The sequence below is a fragment of the Metopolophium dirhodum genome, chromosome 3 (assembly GCF_019925205.1).
Source record: "Metopolophium dirhodum isolate CAU chromosome 3, ASM1992520v1, whole genome shotgun sequence".
Lineage (NCBI taxonomy): Eukaryota > Metazoa > Arthropoda > Insecta > Hemiptera > Aphididae > Metopolophium > Metopolophium dirhodum.
In genome coordinates, this window is record NC_083562.1 from 30,956,137 (window position 1) to 30,978,630 (window position 22,494).

General features: G+C 27.5%; 2 protein-coding genes across 4 annotated transcripts in view; one reads left to right on the plus strand and one right to left on the minus strand.

Annotated features, from left to right (window-relative positions):
* Positions 1-1,947: 1,947 nt before the first annotated feature.
* LOC132941193 (NEDD4-binding protein 2) overlaps positions 1,948-22,494 on the minus strand; it is a 42,531-nt gene continuing 21,984 nt past the window's right edge. Inside the window, exons 1-11 of one of the 3 annotated variants that reach the window (XM_061009132.1) lie at positions 9,776-9,987; positions 9,255-9,384; positions 6,602-8,452; positions 6,413-6,529; positions 3,484-3,557; positions 3,284-3,397; positions 3,149-3,220; positions 2,837-3,007; positions 2,662-2,766; positions 2,417-2,601; positions 1,948-2,347 (exon numbers count right to left, since the gene is read on the minus strand). In XM_061009132.1, coding sequence (XP_060865115.1) covers positions 2,281-2,347; positions 2,417-2,601; positions 2,662-2,766; positions 2,837-3,007; positions 3,149-3,220; positions 3,284-3,397; positions 3,484-3,557; positions 6,413-6,529; positions 6,602-8,452; positions 9,255-9,384 — 2,886 coding nt within the window. In that variant the 5' untranslated portion in view covers positions 9,776-9,987 and the 3' untranslated portion in view covers positions 1,948-2,280. Of the gene's footprint in view, positions 2,348-2,416; positions 2,602-2,661; positions 2,767-2,836; positions 3,008-3,148; positions 3,221-3,283; positions 3,398-3,483; positions 3,558-6,412; positions 6,530-6,601; positions 8,453-9,254; positions 9,385-9,592; positions 9,612-9,775; positions 9,988-22,494 lie in introns of those variants that run through there. The other 2 variants (XM_061009133.1, XM_061009131.1) reach the window with 2 other exon arrangements.
* Positions 13,966-21,848, plus strand: LOC132941479 (chromatin-remodeling ATPase INO80). Its single transcript, XM_061009559.1, has 28 exons — positions 13,966-14,289; positions 14,503-14,561; positions 14,853-15,049; positions 15,591-15,710; positions 15,776-15,949; positions 16,016-16,114; positions 16,238-16,396; positions 16,497-16,666; positions 16,847-17,051; positions 17,126-17,213; positions 17,273-17,388; positions 17,687-17,862; positions 17,930-18,132; positions 18,267-18,407; positions 18,466-18,575; positions 18,636-18,840; positions 18,921-19,017; positions 19,072-19,291; positions 19,355-19,706; positions 19,772-19,899; positions 19,962-20,056; positions 20,235-20,391; positions 20,476-20,550; positions 20,629-20,731; positions 20,790-20,962; positions 21,052-21,127; positions 21,189-21,263; positions 21,356-21,848. Exons 1-28 carry the CDS (start codon positions 14,168-14,170, stop codon positions 21,475-21,477), a joined length of 4,017 nt encoding a protein of 1,338 aa, XP_060865542.1. The 5' UTR covers positions 13,966-14,167; the 3' UTR covers positions 21,478-21,848.

Consider the following 22,494-nt stretch of genomic DNA (forward strand, 5'->3'; position numbering starts at 1 on the left):
TATAAAATTAAAATATATTTTTATTTGTTGATTTTAAATTGTAATAGGTACTGTAATCTCAGGTGAGGTATCCATAACACAATTATTATGTTATAGTATTATGATTAATGATTATTATGTTATGGTATTGACAGATTGTATAAGATATACCTAAATTAAAAAGGGGTGAGGCTTTGCCCTGGGACCCCCTGGATTCTCTGGTTTGTATAAATCTAGCATCCCAAAAATTTGACCTGAATTATATCAATGTACTTACAATAATAGTTATTCTAATCAAATTTAGTAGGTAGTTAATTTAACTTACTAATTAACTAGATACTTAGGTACATATATACATTTATACTGTACAAATTTAATATTCTGAGTTAACTATATACTTGTAAAGTTGTACTTAATGTACTTAATTTATTTGATACTTGTAGGTATACCAATAATAATATTAGACTTTGAATTAAATTAAAATGTATTAACTTCATTATATCGTCTTTTGTTCAATTTAAATAATATTTCTAAAAATAATTCCCATTGTTTAAAGGTTGGCAATTTTTTTTAAAATATTTTATGGTATACCTAATTATTACAATTTTATTTTCAAAATAACCAACTACAATTTTTTTTTAAATTTGATAAAAAATTTAATTAATAAATTAAAAATTTTAGTTTTCTACTGTATTGGATTTCTGTGTTATTGGAATTTGTGTTTTTAGTGATCTGTATTTAAATGTTCTTACATTTTAGGATTCATCTATAAAGATTTTCCAACTTATTTATTTATTGGTATTGCTTATAACTAAAAACATTACATAATATTAATATTAGTAGGTAGTAACGATTAAACACTATAGAAAATTAGAAACATATATTGTGGTAGAATAACGTAGGGTAGGTATAACACTAAATATAGGATATTAGGGTACGTACATGTACATATAAATTGATAGTATATATTATTCATAAGTTGGTAGTTAGTTTTGTATCTCTATATCCACTCGATTACGTAAAAGCACTATGTGTTAAATAGTCTGGTGGTATAGACCACAGACGCACTCTGGGGTAGGTAGGAGTATGGCGCCTGCCGCCTAGGCCCCATTTGTACATCTGATATCTGCATGTCCAGTCCAAATGAGGGTGGCCCATTCTTTGCGAGGTATATGGCACCCTCAAATATGCCACGTTTTCTAGGGGGGATTTTATTTGTGAGTGAGTGATCCAGTGTAATCCCCAAGTACTTGGAGGTTGGATTATAGTCCACAATATGATCGTTAAAGGCAGATTTTTTTGTATAAAGTTGGCTTACTTATTATTGAGATGGAACGTGAACATCTGTTTTATTTTTGGCCTCCATTGCTTAAAGATCAGAATTTAATATTTGTTCACAATTTCTGATTAATTTCATTCCTCGAGAGTTGAGACGTCATGCAAATGTCATCGGCGTAAATAATTTATTTAGAAAGTGTGTGGTTTTTCAATCTAATTATGTTCCATAAAATTAGAAATCCAACTTTTCTTTTTCTTTACTATTTTTTACTATGAAATTATTTTCAATTAATTTATATTCAATTGCAATTATATTTCTATCAAATTATTTTCAATAAAATAATTTTTTGGTTTATTATTTTTGTAAGTTTTGTTTTCAGTGAAATTAGTTTCCAACATTTTATAGGCTCCCAATAAAATATTAAAATTTAAAAATGCTAATAATTTCCTTAAAAATAAACAAAAAAACATTTTCAACAAATCAAAGAAAATGTTATTACTTATTAGTTATTATCTTTAAGCTTAATTATAGATATATTTACTCTAATATTAAAAATAACGATGCTAAATGTAAATTTACTGTCATGCTCTTGTAAGATTTGCTATGTTACGCTCCTGTAAGATGAGAAACCATGCATGAAAGACATCCTCTTAAATAGGTATGGGTAATAAATAAATAAATTGTATAACTAAATATAAAATCATTATTTTATAATGAATATATTCAAATATAACAACTATATTTTAAGGAAATAAATGTTAAATAACATATATCAATAAGCATAATTTGTAACGTAAAAATACTTATAAAAATAAAAAAAGATGATAAACAGATAACATCCATGTTGTGAGCATAATTTACAACTATTAGGAAATTAAATGAAACCATTCACTTAACTATAACTTATCAACATTTAAAGTTAAAATATGTCAAAGAAAAAAATCTAACTAACTATTTAAATACATATCATTAGTATCTAATTTAACACTAATAAACATACTAATTAATAACTTCTAAAATTCTTAACTGAGCAAAGAATTCTTTTTGATAATAACCATAACTGTCCCTGGTATTTCAGGTTCCAAGTACCTGAAAGTTAATTTTGAATACATTTTATTGAATTATATGGTTTATTAATACTTAAAAATACCATCTTACATTAAACGTCTGTCTTGAAGTCTTTTTATAACAACTGGTTTGATGCGAGCTATACCCTTGGGACTATGTTTTCCACGGCCTGTAATAATGGTTAGTTGTCTACCTCTATTTCCTCCATTATGTTTTTTCAAATTTGATATATGATTATCCAAATATAAATCTAGTGCTAAAATGGCATTTGAAACCTAACAAAACATAACATTTAATACAATTTATTCAGAAAAAATAAATTGAACTAGCTTTACTGTTAAATTGTGCAAATCTAAGGAAGTGGCATTTTCATTTTGTTTAACCATTTCTACTAGAGCTTGGGTTTTAGCGTGTTTTTCGTTTTGTTTAACCATGTCGGCCTATACAATAAACATAATTAAATCATGCAATCTATAAATTTTCATAAAAATGCTTAAGGTATATAATTACTTTCTCTAAATAATACGCAGTGACTGAAGGTTGTTTTTTGCTTAACGACTGGTTAGCTTTTTGTAAAAACTGTTGTCTCTGGATTGAAAATTCTTGAGCTGCTCTACTATAATCTTGATCATTATTGGATGCATTATGTACTACCCAATTAACACAACTTCTTTCATTTTCCTATAATAATATTTCTACATTGTATAATATAGGAAAAAACATAAAATATTTTATTTTAATATATGTGACTATATTATAATCACATAAGACAAACTATGTATTTTCACTATTATTAATTATTGGGTAATGAATATTTATTACTTGAACGGTTGGATTATCTTGGTTTAACGAATGTTTAATTCCCGACGACTCACTTAAAAATTCATTTGCTTCCTAGAAAAAAATTTTTTACGGTTTAAATTAACAATATATGAATTAAAAAATTTACTTAATTACATGAAATTTATAATTTTTAGCACGCAAAACATTTAGAACATGTGAAGAATTAATGTGTTTAAATTTCTCCAACAGCAATTTTTTTGTTAAAACTGCAGAAAATGTGTTTTCTCCCTGTAAATACAAATTTAAATTCTCATAAATTGTGAAAACAATTTTAACAGCAAAATGACTGATTTAATTTTTTAATTATATCTTACAATATAGGAATTTGAACTACTAGAAGAACATTCTTCTGTAGATTCTTCTTGTAGTTTTCTAGCCAAAGTTTCATCTAACAATATCACAATTTAAAAAATATCAGTTAATACTAAATAATAAAAACAAAAGTAAGTTCGGTTTGTTTAAAAATAAAGGTTGAATTGCCATGTTTTTTTAATAACTTAAGGTTAACTATCATATGACACCGGTCAGTCACTTCTTCATGGGATACATCGTATGTATTATATACATACATACTGTTATTTCAAAAAATATATTATGTGTATGAGTGTATGTTTGTTATATTGCTAAAAACAGTAGAAACAACCAAACTGTCTCATTTCAATTAGATATATAATGTTTCTAATATAGTGTATTATAGTAGATCGGGGGAGGGGCTGATGGTTTTTGTACTGTGCCTGGGAATTTTATTGTTATAACATCATTCAAAAGTAATAAGTATATCATTAAAAAAGAAATATATAGAAATACTAGCTGTCCCTCTCGGAATTGCCCGGGCATAAGTCACCTTTGTTACTTTCGTTAATGTAAATTTACAAACTGTATATGACTCAAACTTTGTTCAATGCCTTATTTAATATTTGGTGCATGATGTTCTAGATTTATCTTAACTTTTCTGTTGCCCAGAATAAAAATTCTTATTTGCAGCAGTATATTATCAGGTAGGCAATTTACCTGTGGTATATCGCAGACCCCGTGTGCTGTTTGTACGTAAGTCTATGATTTAACTCTAAAGTATCAAAGTTATACAAAGTTTGTCGTTTTTACTTAATTCCGCCTATGGTGGATTAATATAATCAATTCAAAATCCTAACCCAACATAACCGTATTAAAATTCAATGAATACAAAAAAACCAAATTTAACCCTTTTTAAATTAGCCTATATTCTTCCCAGAGGTCTAATCTACACAAAAACATTAATTTATACATATACCGTGTGTCCCAAAAAACAGGGGCCACTTTACCACTCATTACCATGTAAACATTTTTCAATTCTGTTTGCGGGACATTAAACTAGACTAATGGATCGTAAATTGCTACGACTTACAATGTTTTTAACTCGTGTATCTTGCGCATGCGCAATAAAACTTACATTTTTTTAAATGGCAACCTGTAATTTAAATACCATATTCGGGTTCATCGATTTTTTTCAAGCCATTTTGATGCATCAACTTGTGTCCTAAACCCAAAATTGACTAAACTAGAGCTAAGTAGAATTTAAAAAAATTAATTTTTTTTTCTAACTGTATGTACTTATTTTTTTATTCTAAACACCATGAAACAAACAATCAAAATTATTATTAGTAAACTAATCAACTATTTACTATTGACACATGACTCTGATAATGAGTTCCATAATACCTAATATAAAAATAGCTAATGACATTTTAATAGTTTTAGGTAGATTACAAAACTAGAAACATCAATGCTCATTATTCTTTTAATAGATTGGTAATTAATTATAATTCTGATGGAAACAAAAATACACTTCTTCTCTTTTGGTTTCAGCCAATTAAGACCATATGCATTTTCATAATGTGTAATAATAAAATAAGATAAATAGTAAATAGTTAATTAGTTTAATAATAATAATTTTGATTGTTTGTTTCATGGTGTTTAGAATAAAAAAATAAGTACATACAGTTAGAAAAAAAAATTAATTAAATTACATTTTTAATTTTTTTAATTCTACTTAGCTCTAGTTTAGTCAATTTTGGGTTTAAGACACAAGTTGATACATCAAAATGGCTTGAAAAAAATCGATGAACCCGAATATGGTATTTAAATTACAGGTTGCCATTTAAAAAAATGTAAGTTTTATTGCGCATGCGCAAGATACACGAGTTAAAAACATTGTAAGTCATAGCAATTTACGATCCATTAGTCTAGTTTAATGTCCCGCAAACAGAATTGAAAAATGTTTACATGGTAATGAGTGGTAAAGTGGCCCCTGTTTTTTGGGACACACGGTATATCAATCAGTCCTTTCATTCGCAAAGTTTTGAATCCTAGTTGCATTACGGCTTTGACGTGAAGTATTTGATCGTCTTGGTCGTGGCACGGTTAATGAGAATATCAGCACAATAAAACAAAATCGTACACAGAAAATGCATGATTGTGTAATTATAATACATTTATTTTATTTTGTTTTTGTTTATTTAAATGGTTGGTATTGATTACAAAAAAATATTATAAACGCGGACAATTTGCGACAACATATCAAGTAGAAATCCTGGCTACGCCACTGCTTTATATAAAATGCAAAAGTTTTTGTGGTCCTAACTTAAGGCCTCTAGCTTTAGAGATGGATAAAATCTACTGAATAAAATCATATCCTCCCTTCCCAAGACAAAGACTTAAATACACCACTGGTTCGCCTTCCGCCTCTGACCATGTATAATCAATACTAAGTACTAACTTAAAAACCTTTTGTTGTATGTTAAATATTAACCTAATGATAATTGATAAGTAATTCGTATAATATTGTTTTTTTTTACCTTGGCATTATGTATAAAAATTTATTACAGAATTAATAAGATTATTACTAAAACATGGTTAATACATTTTAATATATTTAACTATGTTAACATAAAATATTTTTTTTAAACTCTAATATTTAAATACAGTAGAAACTCCATTAACCATCACACTTTTAACTCAATCCTCCATTAAACGTCATCCTCCAAAAAAACGGCACATGCAACGCAGGTCTTACTTCTCCGTAAAATACAAAACATTGCCTCACAAAAAACTCGAGCCTTGAAAAAACAAAAGAGAATGACGGATTATTTTGTACAGTATGTATGTTTGTATTATTTTTGTATATGGCTGATTTTCTGTTAACCTTCATAGTCCCGGTTTCCGACAGTGACCATTAATCGAGTTTCTACTGTATTTAATATTTACCTTGTAAAATGCCATCTTGATTACAAACATCTAAAGGCGTATTTGCAATCAAATAATAATAAAGTTCTTCAGCCAACTTTTCAGGTAATTTCACTGGCATTAGTACTGTATTTTGATCTAGAACCAAAATCATTTGATTAAAATATAAATTTTTTTTTTGAAAATTAAAAATATATACACAGTACTTACTAAAATTAGGAGAAAAATCACCAAAATATTCACACAATTGAGCAAGTACACTTTTATCCATAACTAACTGAACAAAATCTCTCTCATCATCTTTTTCAATCATAAGGTCTTCTTCGACGCTCTCGGATCTTGGAAAAATAAAATCAGTACTATCTATTGCATTTTGATTTTCTTTAAACTTTTTTATCTTTAAAACATGGTCAGAGTACAACGAATCACCAAATGTAAATTTATTTTCAATATCTTTTCTTAAATCATCATCAACAACTTTAAATGTTCTCTGTATTTTTTTATCAATGACTTTTTTACCGTGTTTTTTCTTTTTACTATCAGTCTCTTCAGTGATTCTAATTACTGCTTTTGTCTGTATATTTAATGGAGAATCAAACAAATTATTATCTTGTTCATTACTTTGTTTTAAAAGTTCAATGGAGTCTTGACGTTGAACATTTTTAATAAAATAATTGTCTTCATACTTGATACAATTGCACAATTGTTGCTTCGATATGTCATGTCTAGACTCTATCAACATATCTACAATCCAGTCAATATTTCCTTCACATTTTTCAAATAATTCAATAATTAATGAAGAAACATTTTCTGGAAATTGTTCATAAAGTTTATTTAAATTTAGTTGAGGCATAACTTCTTTTAGGTCGTCAGTTGTTGTTCCTTTATCTAATTTTCCACAAGGCATATTCAAAATGCTCAGATTTCCTTCATTAATATCCCTGTTTCTTCCAAAAACAACATAACTACTGTACTCTTCTTCAGGTATTTCATTCAGGACATCCATAAACAAAAAATCATTTTCAGACGTGTTAACAGATTTATTGACATAATTTGATGTTTCTTCCACAGATAATGAAGATTCTTCATCCATATCAGGAATGTCTTGGGATAGATTTTCATATTCATTGACTTCGGGAATATCATCTTCTTCTTGTGTTATACTAATTGTAGGAATCAAAGTGTCGTCTTCATCATTATTGGTAACAGAAGATTTTTTTTTTTTGCTTTTTTTTTTTTTTTTTTGTTTTTGTGAGACACACAGATCTTTAAAATCGTCAATAATCTCAATTTGGGATTCATAAGCTACATCTCTTTGATCTATAAGATTTTCACAAAGCTGATACATTTTAGAACTGTTTGATTGTATTGGCGGCTGGGTTTTCTTATTGTATTTTAATTTAAGTCTAGTTAACAGACTATCAACGTTGATATTATGTTCATATCGACGAATGGAAGAACTTATACTATCATAAGATACTGAATGTACATTTTTCTTGAACAACTCCATTCTATCCCATGCCCATTCTGTATTGGGTTCAACTATTTCAATCCAATATCCATTATTTACGGCCACTTTAGTATAGTTCTCCATTTCCCAAACTTCACAATTTGTATTGTCAACTATAACTGGAGTAACTTCTAATCTAATAGCTGTTTGGAATTTTTGAAATGCCCATTCATGTGCTTCAGATAATTTAGTACGATTAAAACAATATTGTCCATTATATTTTTTTGTAAAAAACTTATCTGCACTAAAAATAAAGTCATCAATGTTAGCATTTTTATAGCACGAATTCAAAATATTAGTTGCCTGATACGATTTTCCACTGCCTGGACATCCTCTCATTAATACTAAAACTTTGAAGCGTTTTGATACTAAATATAGTATTTTATTAATAGGTGTTTCAGTTGTAGATAAACGTTCCCAATTAATCTTGGGAATATTGGAAGCAGAAGCTGCAACAGATTGATTTCCCTCTTCAGTGGATAATAAATGCAGGTATGGTTCAGGATCAGGATTCTTCGTTAATTCAATAAGATCACGATATGCCAATAACACTATTAAAAAATTCAGAAAATAAAATTATAAACCTTATGAGTATTTTATTTTAATATGGTATCTTATATTATGTTATTGCTGAGAAAAATATCTGTAATAAATGAGTCTTCACTAAGTCATTATAAAACTAAATTATATCATAATGATGGCAATGAATTTCAATAAATAATTAAATAAAAACTGATTAAATTCAATGTCAATATAAACTAAATTGGTCTACTATTTTAAATAATTAAATTAAAAATAAAAATTATACTTAATAAAAGAAAGTGAAGTTAATATTAATTTTTTAATACAAAGGTAATTGATATTATTATACAAATCAAAAATTTAAATTTAGTTGAAATTTGATTAAAGAAATACTATAATAATTAATATTCATATTCTATAGGCTAGTTTTTATTTGAATGTTATAATAAAGTGTGGACACCAAAAACTTTTCTGCAATTTTAACCCAAGACCATACATTATAAAAATAAAATAATGGATACTGAAAAATAAATACACTGGGGTTTTTTGTTTGCTTAGTAAAGTAAAGTCCAGATTTCATCTATTTTTAGATATTAGTTTCATTAATACATTAGTTTGGTATAATGTTGAAACTTAAATGCAAGTAAAAACAAAGTCCTTAATAAATAAATATTGATTTATAAAACAAATTTAACGAATTATCACATTTACATGACGACACTGACAGATATGTAAATACGTAATACGTTAGCAGTTAGTACACAATACAAGTACCTAAACATGATCTAAACAAATTACAATAATGTTTACAAAGGCAAATTTGAAACTTACAATCATTATTTCTGCTTTCTATCACCATTTCAATAACATCATAATCAACGTGTTCAGTAAATAATTTCAACAAATCTTCTTTAGTATTTAAACAACTCCAGCTCATGCTTTCTTTAGGATAATTTGTCATCTAAAACACAAAATCAAATATCTATTTAAAAATGTACAACCTTTAAATAAATAAATAGATTAGGTATCTATTAAATTTAAATAGAATACAAAGGTAATAACAAATCCCTATACCCTGTTCAAAATAAGAAGTGCATAGGCGGCCATGGGAAAAACCGGTTTTGTTACGTAAATTTATGCACTTCTTATTTTGAACAGGGTATACTTACTCTGTATAGATTAAAATATTATAATATGAATTCTCTTTTATACATTGTTTATCAATTTGAATGTTTTAATTATTTTTTCAATTTACTATTATTTTATTAATCTTTAATCTCACAAACTAGTCGCAAATCACCTACATTCTAATATGATAAATAATAGTATACATTTAGTAAGAATGATCGTACTTTTGGTCCCGGGTAAACTTTGTTCCTTTGATTGTAGAGTGTAGACTGAACTACTGTAATTAACTGTTGGCACGTAATTTAAAATTTTAAAATTTGTAACAATCATGCATCAGCCTTTGAGACAATGAGAAAATAACATTTAGAATACTAAATACTGATAAGTGATAACCCGCAACATGTGTCAGCACTCAGCGCGCGCTACTACAGTAACTAGAATATCCCAGAACTACAGTTTATAGTCACTTATTATAGGATATTATGATACTACATTTGCGCATGCGTAACGCATTATTATTTCTTGATATCTACCTTGGCCAAAATATTATTATTTATTAATATCATGTGGACTGCAACGCGTCCCCCCCACCAGACGTTGCCTAGTGACCTAGACAGTGTATAATATGTAGTGCATAGAGTGAGAAACTTACTCTATGGTATAGTGTATTACCAAGAATAGATGAAATATATGAAATTTCATCTATTCTGTATTTCTGTGGTATTACTGTATTAGTGTCTAGTAGTAGTTAGAAAGAGATAGCCAATACCGGGGGTTTTAAAAATCAACCATTAACACTTACTATAATTTAACTTTAAAATTATTTTACTATTTTACTATTTATTGATATATTAATTTTACCTATAATTTATTTATTATTTTAATGTTCAACTATTTATTGATTTATTAATTGTAAGTATTCTCTAACTTTTTCCTATCTTAAACAATTATTTGACCATAATATATACCTATACTATTTACAGTCTTGTAAAAAAAAATTTCCGACTCAGAAGTCTGTATATTATTTATTATAATAATCATAAACGAGACATTTGAATTTCATATTTATCTACTTTATTCAAATACTTTATTTTATTAATTATAAGCTATTTTGTGAGCCAATGTATGTTTGGGCGGGCCGCAATCAACAAACTCCAAATACCGGTGCATAGAGAGCTTTGATACCTATTTGAATATACGATGTATAAATATCAAGGCTCTCTAGGTTCTACCTGTGCATATTAGTATGATAGAACTATAAGTATTTTTTCTCATCTGGGACATGGGTATAGACTATAGATGAACAACGGATATTGTATAAAAACAGCATAATATTTTTGGTACCTATTTTGGTACGTAAAAATCAAAAATCATGCTCAGAAGTTATAGAAGTTAAAATCGATAAAATCTGCACATTAAAAATCTAAAAAATGCAAATTATTATATATCAACAAGTAATAACTGTAATAAAAAGAAAAAATGTTGGACAAAAAAAAATAATACGTCGCGTGGTGGCGTATTGCGTATAGATATCTTGGCCATAACAAAATCATGGCGTTATAAAAAAGTTTTGTTTTAATACAGTGCTTACGGTATTGACTTTTGGATAGTTGCTAAAATTCAATAAAAATAAAATACCTAAGTTAGAGGAATGAGTATAAAAGTCAAAATACATCATGGACCTTATAACCTAGGGGCTACGAGTATAAGGTCTATGAAATACATACATGGATAGTAAAAGAAAAACCTATTTAAAAAAAAAAAAATCAAACATAATTTCAAAGTAGGTAGATATACTCTCACTCAGTGGCGTAGACATGATTTCTGACAGTAAACGGTAAAAAAAGTCCGAATAAACGAAAAAAAATCATAGAAAAAAATAATTTAAAAAAAATAGAATGTATTATAAATATATAATTATTAATTATGCATTATCATGATAAATTCATAACTATTATTTTTAAATTACTTGTATACCTATTAAATTATTATATTAAAATTAGTTTGTAAAAAATTCACAAATAAATATTTTTTTATTTATTGTTATTATAACTTTGTACCTAGGTATAAAAGTTAATTGTCGGTTGTCACATGTAAATATGTAATTTACCATTATCGTTACTACTCCCTACTCCTTTTCCATAAACAATGTGGTCTATTTTGTAATGTCAGTTCGACTGGTTCGTTATCTGCAGATCTTTGACATAATATGACGGTCTTCCAAAGTACCTATTTTGTTTCCTTTTAGACGTTAGCCCAATATAATTTATTTATATTTTTGCGATATCGACATTTATTTCCCGTCACATTTTATAATCAATTAGCTTCCATATCGTAGGATGGTTATGCCCCACCATACGTTTGAATCTATTATTCTAGCTCTCATATAAATATATATTGTTTGTTCGCATACGAACTATAGTTCGTTACTTCGATAGTTCGATGTTCCCCATTTAATGTCGTTTCATGCCCGTTCCATAACTGTTGGATATATCCTTCGATATATCGTTGTATACAACGTTTTAATACGACGTAGTTGTACATATTCTCCCGAACCAACCTTTTGTACGTACCCGTGACGAATGTACGAAAGTACTTAAGTGTTCAACCCCCCACTCCTTTAACTTTTTAAATATATGAATACCTAAACGAAAATGGTTAAAAATTTTAAATAATTTATTTTCATAACATATTTGTAGAAAAATAAAAATCAAAGATAACCGTCACTGCCGAAGTTATTATTAGAATAACCCAAGAATATTATTCCACGAAGTATAAACACGATTTTATATTATTTTACGGGAAGTTAATTTTAGATCACTAACAAATTACATTAATAACTGATAATATAATTATTATTTTGTCTTGCTTATACCTAGGTACGGGTACTTATTATACACCATTACGTTGTGCCACAACGCCAACACGCAATAAATATTTAAGCCCTAGGATTCAAAATGAAATAATAAATACATATATTATTAAAAAAAATTGTCGAAAAAGTCAATGCATCTAAATGTTTCTCAATCTTGGCCGATGAAACCACAGACATTTCAGTATCGGAACAACTCACAATTTGTGTAAGGTATTTAAGTGGAACTGGGAATGATGTACAAATCAACGAAGAATTTATCAAGTTTGTTGAAATTCATAGTTTAACAGGAGTTGATTTAGCATCTGCGATTCTTAATGGTGATTTAAAAACTAAAATTAATATCATCATGGTAAATAATTATTTATTAATTTTTTTTCAGGTCTAAATGTTAGTGGAACTAACTGTGATTTTTTGTACGGCAAAGGCTATGAAGGTGCAGCGAATATGTCTGGACAATTTAAATAAGGAGTAAAATCTATTATACAAACCAAGTATCCTAAAGTATTATACGTACACTGTGTAGCATATTCATTAAATTTGGCAGTATCCTCCGCATGCGATTTGCAACCAATACGAAATTGCCTTGGGGTCATTGAAAAATTGTATTGTTTTTACAATACGCCTAAACGCAAGAATGCCCTTTTTGAAACCATCGATAATGGTGACTTGACACCAAGCACAGGATCATTAGAACGATTGGTGCAACCAGGTGGGTCCAAAGGTATGACGCCGTTAATGATTTGGTGAGTTATTTCCATATGTTGTAGCCTCATTAGAAAATATGGGAAATTGAAAAGATGTTACTGCTGTTGATGCCAATATGTTAAAAAAATGCAATGGACTCTGAATTGTTGTACACAAATCATTTTTTTTTTATGCGTAAGCGAATTGATTAACTTTTTCATATATTTTTTATAACTGACTAACCTGCAATATATCATAGTTTAATAGTTTAAAATAATTTAAATTTTGTATTTTAAAACTTAAATTTTGAGTGAAGCGAAGAAGATATTGATTTTATACAATGACGAGTTTCATTTTAATTTTTTGTGTCGTAAATGAAAAGTAGTCGAAATAATACTTCGATTTTCAACTTCGGAATCTTATTCGATGCAAAAGTACCACTGACGGACGATGGTACCTACTACGAGTTCTACGTCTACTACTAAACCTACTAAGTACTAGGCATCATGCGCATGATTAACTAACTAAAGTTAGTTAATTAAAGTTAGTTAATCATGGTAATTGGTAGGTACCATTCTCGTGGCGGTTTTAGGAAGTTCTGTCGTGTTTTTACACAATATGTCAATATGGCTATATTTTTATAAATGTGAACAACAATGATAATATAATTACATAAATAATAAATTATTAATTAAAAATTTGAGCAGTCAACAACACACAACAATGATAAATGTGTGGCAAAATAATTTCGATTTATTCAATTGTCGAACCTGTTAATAATATCAGTAGTTTGGTATTCTGTTCGTCAATATTTTGTTTACATTTTTCATTAATTTTATATTGATAACTGATAAGTCTGATAACCGATTAGTTTTCTCGTGCGAAACTGTGAAATAATCTTGAAATAATTTTACAATGGTTATAAGATTTTTAATCAATTTTTAGTTTTAGATTTCGTTGAAATATTTATTATTAATTTTTAATAATCTAACCGAACATGATTGTTTGTAGTTTTGATGAACAATTTTAAACGATTTTTTAAATACAATTTTTAATAATGAATGGTGAAATGAATAACAACGAAATAGCTTTACCGTTACATTACCAACAGATTATACAAGCTATAAATATTGAACCCTATTTGAACCATGTGGAAAACATTTTCAAAACACCTCTTGGGTAATTTTTTTTTAGTTCAGTTTCGTACTTTGTATTGTGAATTGTAGTATGCGTTAAATTGTGTTGTTGTTACAACTTTAGTTATATTTATAGTTAGAGCTCATAATAAATGTAATTTATCCTGCGGCCGGCATAATATTTAAATATAGATTAATGAAATCTAAATGTCTTATGTTAATATCTTGTAATAACTTATTTATATTGTATTTTCAGAGAGGATTCAAGTGATACAGATTTAGATGGCGATTTCAGTGATCTTGAAACATCAGAAGGTAAGTTTTCTGTTTATTCTTCCCTTAAAGACTTAAATGATATGGCATAGTACTGTTAGTAGACAAATCCACTATGTTTCATAGCCGTAAAATATTAACATAGGAGATATTTTACTCTCCTATTAAACACTAAGGAAAAAAGCTATAAACTACCTAATACATTTCTTAGCGAAAAAAAAACCCACTGATCTTTTCATTTAATAAAACAGAAGTCAATTATTGAACATATTAAAGACTTTTATTAGTTAAATAATTATTATTAATTATTATTAATAGTATTGTTAATTTTAGAACTTGCTGCTGACCGTTCTCGTTATTACAATTTATCAAATGTTGGTGATGACCGTTTATGGCTACAAAATCTTCTCGTGGATAATGATGATTCAGATGATCCTGACGATGTAGTAACAGAAGAAGATCTACAAATCATGATACAGCTACACTTATACAAAAAAAAATATCAAAAACAATTTCTTTCTGCTAAAAATGTAAATTATTTGATGCAAATATTTTTTATAATTTACTTTGTCAATTTGTATTTTTATTGAAAACTTTTATTAATTTCATTAGTACAAACTTATCGATTTACATTTAATATTAGGATTTGACAAAAAAAAATAATTTTCATTTATTTTTATATTATATTTACTAATGTTGGATTTTGATTGTCATTATTTATATATAAAAGCCCAATATGCAATAGATGATTACTGAGTATACGAGTTAATTATATATGTAGGTTACATGATTTTCTTAAATTAGAGTGAACAAGTGGGATCATTGGTTGTAGTTTGCATTAGACAGGTAATGGTGTGATTATCAGAAAAGTTTGCTGCAGAAAAAGGGACAGATGAATTAGTGAGACCTGATGATAATTTGAAACTCTAAAGTTTAGAGTCTAAACCTTTTCACTGCTATACTATTTATCCACTAATTAAGTTGATTATGAAAAACATTTTTACTTGTATTTTGTTATTTGGAATAATGTCAACCCCTTGTTTTTGTATCACTAATTATTTTTCTTTACAGAAAAATCGGTGTCGGTATTACAGTTCTGGTTTATTGTCTAATTTTGATAAATATCAAACCAGAATTGAAAAAAAACCTATTCAGAAGGCAAAACCTACTACTGTTAAACATAAACATAAGGTATATTAAATAAATAACATATTTACTTATTACTGATTATACAATATATCAATTTCTATTTACAGAATTCTGACAGTGAAAAAAAACTAGCTAAAAGGAAAACGCGGTCATTGAGTCCTACTGCCAAAACATTAAAACTTGAAAAAAAAAAAGCACTCTTGGAAGCAAAAACAGCTCAACTTATATTTATGAAAAGAAAGAAGTTATGGTTACATATGGCAAAAAAAGAAATGGGAAAAGTAAAAGATAATGGGATTATATTTTTATAGAAAATATATATTAATATATTTTTCAAATATTTATAGATACATAGAATGAAAAATAACAATCATAAAGAAATATTGATAACTTGTCGCCGTACTGCTCAGTCCTGTATGAAGCATCTACGCCAAAAAGCTATTCAAGTAATTAATTATTTATTATCATCCTTACTACTTGGGATAGTTAACATGTTGAACAATTTAATGAGAGGTGTCCGATAGTCTTTTAACTTTCTTGGGTTAACATTGAAATTATTGTATGTGTAGAGTCAAAAAAATATGAAAGAAAATGTATGGCGTGCAAAACGTTTAACACGTGAAATGTTAACATATTGGAAAAGATATGATCGTAATGAACGTGAGACTCGTAAAAAACAAGAAAAAGAAGCAGAAGAACAAAGGAAAATGGATGTAGAGCTAATGGAAGTAAATATAATTTTGATTTATTGAATATTTGTCTCCTATCCATTTCTAATGCATAATTTAATAATTTTACATTGTAATTTTAAAAATAAATTAAATTTAGGCAAAACGTCAGCAAAGGAAATTAAATTTCTTGATCACTCAAACAGAGTTGTATGCGCACTTCATGTCAAAAAAGCTTGGTCAAAGTTCTGCGGAAGAACAACTTCGAATTCTAAACCAATTAGATGAAGAAAAAATACCTAGATTGATGCACATTGAAAATTATAACAGGTGAACCTTATAACTCATACTAACTGTAGTCAATTAAATAAAATAATCATAAATATTGGATTGTGTTATCATGAAAAATACATTATTTTTATTTATTTTAATATATATTAAAATATATTAAAGATGTCACTTTAATGTTTTTATCATTAATAGTTTAATTGTATTTATGTTCACAATTAGTGAAATATATAAGGATAAAGCATTACAAAATACTCAAAAGGCACTGGATGCTCATGAACGACAATCCAATGAATTTGATGATTTTGACTTTAAAATAAATATGCCTCCTCCTAATGAAGAAAGACCACAGCCAACAATATTTCAAGGAAGTTTGAAACATTATCAACTAAAAGGAATGAATTGGCTTGCAAATCTTTATGACCAAGTAACATTTATTTTTATTATTTCCTAAAAATAATTTGATTAATGACAATACCAAATATTAATTTTTAATTTTAGGGAATAAATGGAATATTAGCAGATGAAATGGGATTAGGAAAGACTGTACAATCTATTGCATTTTTATGTCATATTGCAGAAGCATATCGTGAGTTAACTATATTAAAGAAAAAAACTAAATAAAATATTATTATTTTGGTATTATAGGTGTGTGGGGTCCTTTTTTAATTGTATCTCCATCGTCTACACTTCACAATTGGCAGCAAGAAATAGCCAGATTTGTTCCTGCTTTTAAAGTTGTTCCGTATTGGGGAAATCCACAGGTATTTTTACTGATATGAAATAATAATGCTTTAAAATTAATTTATCTGCAAATAATTCAAAATATATGAAATTAAATTGGCATTATTTTAATTAGAATGATTTAAACTATAAACATTTCTTATCAGATTTTATAAGTTTTTTCTATTAGGTAAATATAATATGCATTTAGATATCAATCCGCCCCTAGCTTTAACAAATTATATGGAAAAAAAATAGCTAAAATTTTAATTGAATGAAGTATCTGTAGTCAAATTATATCACCTTGCTTATATTATTTTTATTTACTCACCTCTGTAGGAAAGAAAAATTTTAAGACAATTCTGGGACCAAAAAGGATTACATACACAAGAAGCTAGTTTTCATGTGGTTATAACAAGTTATCAATTGATTGTGAGCGATTTTAAATATTTTAATCGTATTAAATGGCAATATTTGGTTCTCGATGAAGCCCAAGCTATCAAAAGTACCAACAGGTATTAAAGTTTTTTTTTACCTAAAATTAGAAATTAATAATTTTTAAAAATATAATTTTTGTTGTAGCGTCCGTTGGAAACTATTGTTAACATTTAGATGCCGTAATCGTTTGTTGTTAACTGGTACACCAGTACAGAATAGTATGGCTGAACTTTGGGCCTTGTTACATTTTATTATGCCAACAATGTTTGATTCTCATGACGAATTCACTGAATGGTTTTCTAAAGATATTGAGAGTCATGCAGAAAACAAAACAGGCATCGATGAAAGTAAGAACATAATTTTCATTTACATATTCAATGTGCTACAACTACTCGTATATTAAATAGTTCTGAAATAATTAAACAACTGTAGGATAAAATAATTAATAATAATTGATTTTTATTTAAACATTTTGTTTTAGAACATTTATCTAGACTGCATTTGATTTTAAAACCATTCATGTTACGTAGAATAAAAAAGGATGTTGAAAATGAGTTGTCTGACAAAATTGAAATCTTGATGTACTGTCCACTTACTTCTCGCCAAAAAATGTTATATTCTGGTAATAAAATATTTATTTTTAATGAGTGAAAATCTATTATTTAATGGTTTATTTTTAGCTTTAAGGAAAAAGATTCGTATTGAAGATTTATTACATTCAGCTGGTTCTTATCAATCTTCGCCAAATGTGACATCAAATTTGATGAACTTAGTGATGCAATTCAGAAAAGTTTGTATTTATAATTTCAATATTAAAACACTAGCAGTATAAGTTACAATTTTTTTCTAGGTTTGTAATCATCCAGAATTATTTGAAAGACGAGAAGCTAGATCACCTTTTTTTTTCCGTCCTACTGAATATATTGTTCCTAAAATGATTTATTTTGACAACTCAGTTAAATATAACTTTTTAAGTAAACAACATTTATTTGCTAACAAATTTTTTATATATAATGTGGAACAAGTCCACCATAGCTGTTTTCCTAAAAATAATGGTAAATATTACATTTTTTTAAACTAAATATATAAAATATTCATGTTTTAATGCAAATGTATTATACATTTATATTTATAGATAAATCACAGACATGTAATGTATTTTGCTTTAGTAGACTTTTGAAAATGTCAGCAACTGAACTTTTTCAGATAACAAATGGTGGACTATTTTACAGGTAATGCATCTTTCAGTTGGTTAACCACTAAATAATAATTTTCTTCATTTCCAGAATACTTAATATTTTGATTCAACAAAAAAAGGATAACTTAATTGGCGAGAAAAATTGTTGGGACAAAAATAGTATATTGTGGCCATTTATTGAACAACGCATACCAGAGCCGTTTAAATTTATAACTCCGATTGTAAGCACATGCACTATCACTCATACAACTCATTTGCATCACCATATGAATGAGACAATGGAACATAAATTACATCGCCTTAAACGAGTATAAATCAATAAATCTTTATAGTTAATTTAAATACTTGATTAAAAAACTAAACATTTTTAGGCAAATTCTGATATGAATATAACAATGGAAAACATTTATGTTGAGAACATATCATTGAATAACTACAATCCTAGACCATCACAAATATATGAATGTAAACCAACACAACTTCCTCCATTTATATACTTTTATTCTCCAAAAGTAACAACAAAAGCACGTCAATTATGGGTTCCTGGTAGTAGGTCAGCTGCATATATCTGGCAACGGCATGAAACTTGTGATTCTACTAAAGGCTATAGCTTAATATTCAATGGCCATTCAAGTTTCAGTCATAATCAATGGTCATGTGAAAATTTAGGTGGCGTAAATGCTTTAAAGCCTCAAAATGGATGGTCCAACATTAGCATACCAGGTAGTGTATGAATATTGAAGTCCTCTAAACCCAATAACTGTAAATATTGTTATATTTTATTTTAGATAAACAAAGTTTGGTTACTGACTGTGGGAAATTAAAAATATTAGACAGCTTACTAACAAAATTAAAACAAGAAAACCATAGAGTTCTAATTTACTCACAAATGACAAGAATGATTGATATTTTAGAGGTAATTTAAAGAATTTGATTTGTGTTTATTATTTTATTCATACATAAATATGTGCCTTATAGGAATATATGTGGTATAAAAAATTGAGGTATATGAGACTTGATGGTTCATCCAAAATATCTGAAAGAAGAGACATGGTTGCTGACTTTCAAAATCGGTAAATACTGTTTACTATTTAGTACTTAGGTACTAAGCAAAATTTATAAATTATTGGTATCGGTTTTTTTTCCATTGCAAAAGTTCTCACTATTTACTAATTACTTTACATTGTATAAAATACTTATTAAATTTTAAATTTAAATAATTATGTTGATTACAATTTTTTGTCACTTTAGATCTGATATTTTCGTATTTTTATTGAGCACAAGAGCTGGGGGACTTGGAATAAATTTGACTGCTGCAGATACTGTTATATTTTATGATAGTGATTGGAATCCTACTGTTGATCAACAAGCAATGGATCGAGCTCATAGGCTTGGTCAAACTAAACAGGTTAGCCATATACATAAGTCTATATTGAATAACAATAACTCATAAAAATAATGACATAAAATGTGTTATATTATGTTACTCTAGGTTACCGTGTATAGACTAATAACCCAGAACTCTATTGAAGAACGAATATTACAAAGAGCAAAAGAAAAAAGTGAAGTATGCAATTATTAATACTTTTTTTATGAAATAGATAAATAATTTTACTAACAAATCTTTTACTAAAACTGTTAATAGATACAAAGAATGGTAATTAGTGGTGGAAATCTAAAACCTGATACCCTAAAACCAAAAGAAGTTGTCTCGTTACTTTTAGATGATGATGAAATTGAAAGCAAATGTAAGAATAAGAAAGTAATTTTATGTAAATTTTAAATAACTAATAAAAACCTCTTTAGATCGTCAAAAACAAGAAGAGAGGAGACAACTAGAAGAAACAAGAGCTGAAGGATTCAAAGAAAAAGATCGGAAACGAAAGATAGATGTTAATAAAATTGAAATTTCTCCTAAAGTGAAAAAGACTGAAGATGTATCAACTATTGATGATTTTATATTAAGTCCACATAGTGAGGTAAATTTGTTTTATAATATAAATAAAAATGCATTATGTATGTATAATAATATATAATAATTGTTTGTTCAAAAATCAAATGTTTACAGAGTAGTTTTGTTCACGAAGAAACTGGTAGTGAAACGACAATTGAACACGATGATTCACCTACAAAACCATCTCCAAGTAAATAAGACAAATTATAATTTGTCAAAATATTTGTTTAATAATTTACCATTTATTTTAGAAACACCTACATCAACAACTAAACGAGGTAGAACAGTTCGTAGGAATTGTACCCCAGTAAAATCCAGTAGTCTTGGTAAGTGTCTAAACTCCCAAGTAATTGTATCTAATCAGTAATCATATCAAATTATCAATACTTGATCATCTACTTGTATTTAAATGATTTAGTGTCCGAAGATGACAGTTCTAGAACAAAAAAAGTGAGCCCATCAAAACGTACTGGTCGTGCAAATCAGAAGACACCTATTCCAACAAATGTATGTTTTAAAAGCTCTCCAAAAAAATCTTAATTATTATAAACTTTGCGATCAAAATTACTATAGTTGATCTTTTTGATTTTTGCATTGTTAATTTTATTACTTATAAGTAAGATTGAAAGAGTTAACAAATAAATTAATGTACTAATTTTGAATAGTTGATGTACACGATTATACATTGATTATAATTTATTTTACTGATGACCAATTTAACTGTGAACGATGATTGACTGTTTGTAAAAAATAACTTATGATCAATATAATATTGTAGTATACAATTTTTATGTAAAATTAATAATTATATGTACTTTTATAGATGTTTGAAATCTGTTCTGATTTTCTGATATTTTACACATCTTATTAGCTCTACTCCGTGTCTGCTTGTCTCTAAGTGTTTACAGAAAAAATAAATATGCTGTTGGACTCGCTATTATACATGTAATTATGATGTCATAATAAATGTCATAAGCAGCTGAAATCCTTAGATATGATAATACCGTATGCACCGGTCTTGTGAAATAATTAATAAGCAACGTCATTCAAAATCTTTTAATCTGATAATTTTTTATCAAAATAATATTATACACACACTATACATAGGCGTAAATAAAGGGGGATTTAAGGGGTTTATTCAATATTATTATAGTAGGGCTCCAGCCTCCTTCCCCTAAATCAAGCGACCACTCGAGAAATTGTGTGGCTTGTTGCATTTGTGTTACAATACATAGTTAGATTTTGTTTTATTGTCCTACGCGATGGTGTATCTTCAGTTGCTCGATCTCGACGCCGTGATACTATTGCCTAGTTATAGCATTGAAAATATATATACTGTATCTAATGGTTAGTAAGTTACTTATTAAGTAATTTTTTTATTACTAGTGGGGAATATTCTACAGTCCGCATTGATCTCTGTTTTTCAATATTTTATTCTCAAACTTTATAATATGTCTAAAAAAATACAAGATAAAAACCATTTTTTTTACAAAATTTTTAATACAATTATTTGTAATAAAATACAAAATCAGAGATCGATGCGGGCTGTAAATTCTT